Genomic DNA, 9790 nt, shown 5'->3' on the forward strand with positions numbered 1-9790 from the left:
GTTTTAAGAAATACTTAACTGTTTTGGTGAAGGTTTGTGCATTTTTTTTTTCAATTTGGCTCAAACCATTTGTTTAAGAGAAGAGGGTGGGATTGGAGATCTACTGCAGCTGCCACCAGGGGGTGATCAAAATGTTTTGGCTTCACTTTTCAGGAGATCTGACACATATGCAAAATAATAAACACGTAATACACAGTTTTCACAAAATCACATTTTTTGAGTTTCTGTACACAGAATAACAGTATTGTTTTCTAAAACTTTGCATTATCAGGCCCTCAAAAATGAGTATTATTCAGTATTGTCATGTAAATGAACGGCCTAAAAAAGTGCAAGCTGTTGAAAATGATACAATTTACATCTTATGTAAACTACGAAATGTGATTTTGTGAAAACTGTGTCAAAATGCATTATATTCTGCCTATAGTCACCAGCTGCGTCCAAAATCACCTACTACTCAGTAGGCACTCCATTTGAATTTCAATTTACTACTTAAAAGTACTGTTGATACAGTATAAATGTGAGTAGTATGACTGGAACTAGGACATACTACATCCGCAATCTTGTCATGGTCACGTGACCTACCCTCGTCAGTTGCGTCGCTTCACTCCCATTCATGAATTCTCTCATGAGGCATCATGGGATAGCGTAGCGTGCATCAGATGCGCACTAAAAAATTGTCGGAAGTAGTAGGTCATTCAGGTACCTCTTGCATACTGTTTTTCAAATTCTTTAAATTCGAGCATACTGATTTTAGCGTACTATATAGTATGGAAGTATGCGATTTCGGACGCAGCCACCATTTGACTAAAAAAACCCCAATGCTGGACTACAGGAACGAACGCACAAAGATGAATATTGTTTCGTCACAAAGTGACATCGCCCTCTACTGGCCTGACATGCATTATACAGCAATTTAATCATGGGAATTGTTAAAGGCGATAAGCTGCATGTTAAACTTTTCAAAAATAAAATTCTGTTTGTAGCACATCACTGTCGTAAAAGTGGAGTAGTGTAGATGTCCTCTAATGGTGAATTTGAAACTTTTCTCAAGAACTGTAACACACATTGTCCTTTAAGTTCAGGACATACCAAGCTGGCAGTTGGCCATCGATGAGCATCTGTCAGGCTAAACTGTAAAAAAATGGCTGTTAAATAACCGTTTCCATATTTTGTGATTCACAAGTGTTTTCCGATGAGTTACAGTTGTGAATTGCATTATGGGACTTTGATCTCTCCTCAACTTTTCATATTGAAAATGCAACTCTACAGTTTAACAAAGAGACTTTTATTGACATTGTAGTAGTCTGAAATAATATAATGTGTAAGAAATAAGTCTGTAAAATAACTGAAATGGCACTGGCAGTTTATTATAAGGTTTTACAACACCAACCTTGACAATATATCACTTTAAGCTATTAAACAATTTATGGTCCTTAGACCCCCTGCCTTGCAGATTTTGTATGTCTCAAGTTCATGGATCTCTCTGCTAATGAGCTGATGATCTGAATCAGGTGTGTTAAATAAGGAAGACATACAAAATGTGCCAGGGGTGGGGATTGAGAACCAGTGTGTTATTGGAAGAAAGATCAAAGTCCCATAATGCAATTCAAAAGCATAAATAATAAATAGGGAAAAATAAAAACATGTATCACAAAATATAGAAAACTGCTCATTTACAGATACTCTTTACAGTGTAGTTTGTTTGGTGTGTTCCACACGTTGTGTCTCAACTGGCTCACGTTATCAGGGAGTTTGCATGTAGAATCGTGTTGGCCATCAGTGAAAAAACAGATTGCTCAGAGAAGTACTGTGAAAATGGTATGTAAATGCTGCTTTGTTTACGGTTTGTATGTGTGCACCACTAGTTCTGGGGTCTGTTCTTCGAATGTGGATTACTCAATTAGCTGGATTTGGTTACTGATGATTTAATACGATCCAGGATTGTTTCCTTCTTCAAAACTCATCCAAGAGTTGTTGTCAAAGCAACAGGTCAGAAAGCTCAAACCTGCTCGGGAGCAGGCTTATTTTATATAAATAGGATTAGATCGGGTCTTTTTACGCAAAGATGATACTACTAAAAGTACGTACTGAATGCTGATATTGTCTTACAGCAGTAACCTATAGGATCATATACACTGAGGAAAATAGCAAAATAGCTAAAAAATAAAAAAAGATAAATAAAACTGTAAATACAGAGATGGTTCTTCCCAAGGGGTTCAAAGAGAACATTTATTAAGATGCACTTTTTAGATACAAATGCTTACTATTTTATGGTACCGACACAGCTTTAGTAGAATTTATGAATGATAATAGACATGGACAATATTCTCGTTTTCTTTTTTTTTTATGTCGGTGATTTGATGCTTTGCAAAAGTTACAGACACCTTTATCAAAATGCTTTTTTATTGCTAAATTAATTTAAACAGCCAGTTATGCCTTACGCCCATTAAGAAACTTGAATACCTACTATAACACAGAAAGTCCGCTCTAAAAGTAAAACTAATTAAATTGCCAAATAATCTTGACACATGAACGTGTGAAGCCCGCATTCCACAACAACGGTGGAAAGCTATTGCATATTATATTTAACAAATATTGCTCACATGGATAACTGAATATTATTTAAATAATGTCATTACGCTTCTGTGCAGTCAGCCGATCGCTGATCATGATTTAGAAAATCAATAGATCTGTCCTTCACAACACACGCAGCGATCTCAGATCAGTTCATCCAGACATTTTAATCTGATTCAGAAACTTGTTTGAAGAACCAAATCAACCAGAGATCAGTTATCGAGATTAAAAGATCCAAGATCTGTTAAATCATCTTAGATCGTTTAAGTGAGGTACGAAGAATGGACCCCTGGTTTCCCTTCGCGGATTGACAATAGATACTGCCCACTGCAGGTGTGAAAAAAAACAAAAACATACGCTTTAATGTCAGGACTGTCATCAGTTTGGTGTGTTTACATCAAGCTTTTTGGTCCAGAGAGCATTTTTTTTTTGTGAGCACTAATTCTTTAATGTCGGCTTGGTGTGTCCTGTGCTCAAAGTTAAGTTTATGAGGATAAAAAAAACTTATGACAAACATAATTTATGACATAATTTCACTTTATTATAAAAACAACAACATAAGCATCCAACTAAATAATCAGCATATCTCAATTAGCTGATGCAGAGATGCCATTATCATACAGAAAAAGTCAAGTGAATAAATTTGAGATCCCACTGAGGAACAATGCAATGTGACTGTTATATTACAAGATGATAATCATAGGAGGAGTTCATTCACAAGGCCAGCGTGTCTTTAATCAGCCTCCTCATGGTGGTGCTCACTGACGTGCCCAGCGCATCCGTGATCTGGTACGTGATCTTGTACAGGTACGGCTGGACATCTTTCAGACTGGTATCGAACACGTTGTCCACCTCGGACTGTGTGGGCATTTTGGGGAGATACTCGTGCCGGTTTATCACCTCCACGATGTTGATGACTTTCTCCCCGAGCTTCTCTCCAACTTTCTCCCTGCAGATCTGACGCTCCTGTTCATTTGCCAAATTGACCACGTTTACCTTGATGCTCCAGACTTCCCACGGGATGCACTCGTCTGAAAAGGGCCATCGTGACTTCTTCTTCTGGTAGAACTCCAGTGAGATCTGACCCATGCCGTCGCTGCCCGAATTGCCAAGAGCATCCTGGGAAGAACAACATGGGTTTGGTTATAAAATGAGTACATTCACGATAACACAAAGTCTGGAATTTTATTGAAACATTTTTTGCTGTATACTTTCTAGATATTTTTCTGTATATTGTATATATTTAATAGCTTTTATTCAGGTGTAAATGTAAATTTTGGTCAGTAAATATAATTCATATTAGAGAAATTTACTGGCAAAAACAACTATGTACACAAATATGTACTGTTATGTTCCATGAATGTCTCTTGTGGATATTATGTATTTGTTTCTCCCTCTGGGCACCGTGGTGGTAAAGTGGGTAGCACTGTCACCTCACAACAAGAAGGTCGCTGTCCGTAGTGCATGTGTGTGAATGAGAGTGTATGGGTGTTTCCCAGTGTTGGGTTGCAGCTGGAAGGACATCCGCTGCGTAAAACATATGCTTGATATGTTGGTGGTTCATTCCGCTGTGGCAACCCCTGATTAATAAAGGAACTAAGCTGAGGGAAAATGAATGAATGTTTCTCCCTCTTTCTCCTTCAATGACTCTTTATTCTGATCAGGTGAAGTCAACCCTGCAAATTGGCTCTACTGATGGATTCTCTGTCCTGATTGGTCCACCAAAGTATTGGCTTGTGGATATAAAGCTACGGTCACACTGGGCTTTGTGTGTGCGAAATTCTGTCGTGCGGCGCTGCGAAAAGGGGCGGGATTAAACAAGCTTATTAGACATTTAAAAAAGCGAGCGATTCCTCCATGTTTTACATTTTTGCCCAGAGAGGTCCTGTTTTGATCCTCAATTGCTCTCATGCAGTCAAGTGATCCGATTTAGCAGGTTAGAGTTCACCAAGCTTGAACTTTGCACCGCAGCAACCTGCGAAACTTAACGCATGACCCCGCGTTTCCGGTCTGACGCATTCGCGTGCGTATGAATGGAAGTCTATGGGAGGAAAAGTCAAGTGTGACCGCACCTTAAGACAGAGATAGAATCTCTGGAGCGAGGAGGCTTGGATCAAGAATCCCTTCTGCTGGCTTGTTATTGGGGCTTTGTTTTTTGTGGTTAAATTGATGACAATGTAAGACTTTTACTCCTTTTGTGAGAGGATTTGTTTAACCAAATCATGCGAGTTAACACCTAACCTGTTAAAAGAGTTTCTTTCTTTATCTTTGTTGCAAAAAAACGTATTGATTTGTTGTTTATTGTTAATTTATTGGAAGCTGTAGGGAGGTGGTTGCCATTTTCTTTTGTCTAAGATTTCTTCTGTGTAAGAACAGAAATAGAGTTCGTGTACTGTTTTGTATTTTGTTTTCTTTCATTTATTAGTTTAGTTAGATTGAAATATTGACGTTAGAATGTTTTGTCTGTTATGTTGGCCTTACCCTCTCCTGACGATTTTGGCTAAGAAAGTTTTCATTTAAGTAATTCTTGGTTTTGTTTACCCTTTCTGGAAATGTAAAAAAGATGAACAGTGAATAGAAGAGAAACTTTTCTTTTGAAATCCCCCCCTGAATTTTCTTTTCCTTTATATCTTAAGTGAAAGTATGCTGGGATAGAGAAAAAGGAGATTCCACACGCACATTATTAAAAATGTACTTTTTTATTATTCATTCGAACAAATTAAATTTAATATTTTTATTTATTTAACTTAATTTTTTTTGTGTGTTACGTTACAATTATGTGTTAACTTTTCTCCGAACCCCTAGAGAGGAGGTAAATATAACAACCTCCTGAAGACTTGTTTGTTTCCTTATGTTAAATTTATACTTTTTTTTTTTCCGCTAAGTTTGTTGTTTTTTGTGAGTCAGTAGAAGGGAAAATCTTTATCTAAACCTCCACCACTTTCTTTATTACTCCTTCATAACCCTAGACTGGGGAGGATGTAACAGTACAAATTCTCAATTTTAAAATGATTGATTTTGTGTTAGTTTAGTTTAGTTTATTTGTTTTTGCTATTTTGATTAGTGCTGGGCAAAGATTAATCGCGATTAAATCGCATCCAAAATAAAAGTTTGTTTTGACACAATATGTGTGTGTACTGTGTATATTTATTATGCATTATGAAAACCCACACACGCATGCATATATTAGAATTTTTTAAAATTTATATTATAGATTATTTATAGCTTTAAAATATATATGCATACGATACAAATTATATATAAATTTAAATATATCCATTCATTTTCCTTCGGCTTAGTCCCTTTAATAATCAGGGGTTGCTACAGCAGAATGAACCACCAACTATTCCATATGTTTTACGCAGCAGATGTGTTCTGATAAACACTCATACATCCACACACTCATACACTACGGCCAATTTAATTTGTTTAATTCACCTATAGCGCATGTCTTGGGACTGTGGGGGAAACTGGAGCACCCGGAAGAAACCCACGCCAACAAGGGGAGAACATGCAAATTCTACACAGAAATGCCAACTGACCCAGCCAGGGTTCGAACCTGCGACCTTCTTGCTGTGAGGCAACGGTGCTAACAACTGAGCCATGGCACCGCCCAATTTAAATATATATGTAACAAAATTGTTTGTATACACAGTAAATATATATAATACACACAATCAAAACAAATTTTTTTGGATGCAATTAATTGTGATAAATGCCCCACACTAATTTTAATACAAGTTAATCTAAATATGATATTTCCTTTGTAAAGTTCTGAATTTCTTTAAAATGTTCTGTAAGTTCTGTATTTATTTTAAATATATATATATATATATTGATGATTTTATTTTTATATTTTCCTTTGTGTAATTTAAATGATATAACAGTTTTGTAGACAAACATTATATTAATTCCAACTCTGGAATAAAATAAGTTGTTTACATATTTTCCTTTATTTCAGTTATTTAAAGTAACAATAAAAGTTTATATTTTTTATAGTTTAGTCATTTTTGCCCAGCATTAATTTTAATACAGGTTAATCTAAATATGATATTCCCTCTGCAAAGTTCTGAAGCAAGTTTGATTTATTTAAAATAAGTTATCCATGACTTTTGTCTATACATTGTATTATATAGTATTAATAGTTTTTAGTTCTAATCATCAGCTTCTGTTATTTTTGTACCTTAAGTTGGACTAAATGAAAATACGCAACATTTCATTGGCGACTGGCTAAAATAAAACATCATTTAAAGGATAAACTGTTTTGTTGATGAAAATTATATTCATTTTCATCTGTCAACAGTATGTGGTATAAAATAACTCAAGTTGTTTATATATTTTCCTCTATTTCAGTTATTTAAAGTAACAATAAAAGTTTATTTTTTTTTATGGTTTATTCATTTTTGCCCGACATAAATTTTAATACAGGTTAATCTACATATGATATTCCATCTGCAAAGTTCTGAAGCAAATTTTGATTTATTTAAAATAAATTATCCATGACTTTATTTTTATATTTTATTTAATATTAATTTTAGTAATTTTGTTGTCATTTTAATGGGGGGGGAATCTATACATTGTATTATATAGTATTAATAGTTTTTAGTTCTAATCGTTAACAGCTTATATAGTTACATTTTAAACTTAAGTTGGACTAAATAAAAAAATAAATAAAATTTCCTTGGCAACTGGTTAAAATAAATCATTGGCAACTGGCTAAATAATCATTTAAATGATATAACTGTGTAGATTGTAGATGAAAAGTGTGTACATTTTCATCTGCCAACACTGTGGAATAAAATAACTCAAGTTGTTTGCATATTTTCCTTTATTTCAGTTATTTAGAGTAACAATAAATTATAGTTTATTAATTTTTTCCAGCATTAATTTTAAAACAGGCTAATCTAAATATGATATTCCCTTTGCAAAGTTCTGAAGCAAATTTTGATTTATTTAAAAAAAAAAACTTAATTATCCACTTCATTTTTATTTTGTATTCATAGTTATATTTTGTCATTTTGTAGTCATTTTAATGTTTTATGTCTATACATTGTATCCTATAGTATTAATAGTTTTTAGTTCTAATCGTTAGAAACTTTGGATATTTCTGAACCTTAAGTTGGACTTAATGAAAACGAGCAACATTTCCTTGGCAACTAGCTAAAATAAAACGTAACAATAATAACTGTTTTGTAGATGGAAATTATATTCACTTTCATCTGCCAACACTGGAAGTCAAGTTGCTTTTGTACTTTACTATATTTCAGTTATTTAAAAGTAGCAATAAAAGTTATTATTTGTACAGTTTTAGTTGCTGTATGTCCAAACGGTGTTAACACGGTACAATATTTAAATAAGTAACACATACAGTTAAAGTCAGAATTAATAGCCCTCCCGAATCCCCAATTTCTGTTTAACGGAGACTATTTTTACACATTTCCAAACATAAAATTTAATAACTCATTTCTAATAACTGACTTCTTTTATTTTTGCCATGATGACAGTAAATGATGTTTGACTAGATATTTTTTAAGACACTTCTATACAGCTTAAAGTGACATTTAAATGTTTAATTAGGTTAACTAGGCAGGTTAGTGTAATTAGGCAAGTTATCGTATAACGATGGTTTGTTCTGTAGACAATCTAAAAATATATATAGTTAAAGAGGCTAATAATTTTGACATTAAAATTGTTTTTTAAAATTAAAAACGGCTTTTATTATAGCCGAAATAAAACAAATAAGACTTTCTCCAGAAGAAAGAACATTATAGGAAATACGGTGAAAAAATCCTTGCTCTGTTAAACATCATTTGGGAATGGAGGGATAATAATTTTGACTGTATATAGCAAACTATAAACTAATATCGCATTACAACAGTACCAAACATCCCTGAAGTGAACGTGATAATGCATTACCTTAAACTCAGCCACCGCTTTCCTGATGACCCTGTCCAGCTCGTCTGAAGACACTCGCACGAAAGTGAAGTCTATGAAGTCACAGTCCACGTCCTGAGTGCCCACTGTCCCAATAGAATATGTGCCCTCCTTTTTGTAGTGAAATTTGCCCGTGCTGCGGTGCAGGAGGATCGTGTGCAGGAGGCCCAGCATGGCTTCATCCACCTGCCGACCCTCCACAGACACCTCCAGCACCTCCGACCGACAATTCATGACAACAATACACTTCTACAGCTGTAAAAACAAAAGGCCTTTCTGCTGATCTGAGCTCAGCTGTATCAAACAACCACTGAGCTTGTCAACACTTCTTCTAAACAGCGACGAAAGACTAACTGATACAGCGGGAGGAAATGAAGTTAACATAAAAATACGGGTTAAATAATGTTATTGTGAAAATTAAATTAAATTAAAGCCAATGGAGAGCGTTTATATAACACGTCTACCTGATTTGTGAAATGTCAATGCGCATTGTTTTTCTTGTGATGGAGGACTTTTGTTTTGTAAATACACGTCAGATTTGTACAGAGTGAGATATGGGACATTTTAGCTTTGGCGTTTACTAATCACAATGGTGGTTTTCGGATTGTCAAAAATGAGTTTTCTTAATTTACGATGTTATATAAAGTAAATAATAAAAGACAAAAGTAAATTTTACAAACATACAGGATCGAATCAAAAAAGGCAAACATATAACATATAGCCGTTTGTTTTAAACTGCATTAAAAAATGTAATCATTTAATTAGTTCTAATATATATATATAGTTGAAGTCAGAATTATTAGCCCCCCATGTTTATTTTTTCCCCAATTTCCGTTTAACGGAGAGATTTTTTTTCAACACATTTCCAAACATAATAGTTTTAATAACTCATTTCTAATAACTGATTTATTTTATCTTAGCCATGATGTCAGTAAATAATATTTGACTAGATATTTTTCAAGACACTTCTATACAGCTTAATGTGACATTTAAAGGCTTAACTAGGTTAATTAAGTTAACTAGGCAGGTTAGGGTAATTAGGCAAGTTATTGTATAACGATGGTTTGTTCTGAAGACTATCGAAAAAATAGCTTGAAGGGGCTAATAATTTTGACCTTAAAATTGTTCATAAAAAATGTAAAACTGCTTTTATTCTAGCCGAAATAAAACAAATAAGACTTTCTCCAGAAGAAAAAATATTATCAGACATGCTGTGAACATTTCCTTGTTAAACATCATTTGGGAAATATTTAAAAAAGAAAAAAAATTCAAAGGGGGGCTA

The 9790-nt window shown here is 34.1% G+C and overlaps 1 protein-coding gene across 2 annotated transcripts; it reads right to left on the bottom strand.

Moving 5' to 3' along the window:
• Nucleotides 1–3099: 3099 nt before the first annotated feature.
• atg101 (autophagy related 101) lies at nt 3100–9034 on the bottom strand. 2 transcript variants are annotated; one of them, XM_056466836.1, is made up of 3 exons: nt 8973–9034; nt 8491–8763; nt 3100–3693 (listed from the first exon to the last, which is right to left on the bottom strand). In XM_056466836.1, the coding sequence occupies exons 2-3, from the start codon at nt 8740–8742 to the stop codon at nt 3289–3291; spliced, it is 657 nt and encodes a 218-aa protein (XP_056322811.1). In that variant the 5' UTR covers nt 8743–8763; nt 8973–9034; the 3' UTR covers nt 3100–3288. The 2 variants fall into 2 exon arrangements, with proteins under 2 accessions (XP_056322811.1, XP_056322810.1); XM_056466835.1 differs by having other exon boundaries at nt 3101–3693; nt 8491–9024.
• Nucleotides 9035–9790: the final 756 nt, after the last annotated feature.

The sequence above is a fragment of the Danio aesculapii genome, chromosome 10 (genome assembly GCF_903798145.1).
Source record: "Danio aesculapii chromosome 10, fDanAes4.1, whole genome shotgun sequence".
Classification (NCBI taxonomy): domain Eukaryota; kingdom Metazoa; phylum Chordata; class Actinopteri; order Cypriniformes; family Danionidae; genus Danio; species Danio aesculapii.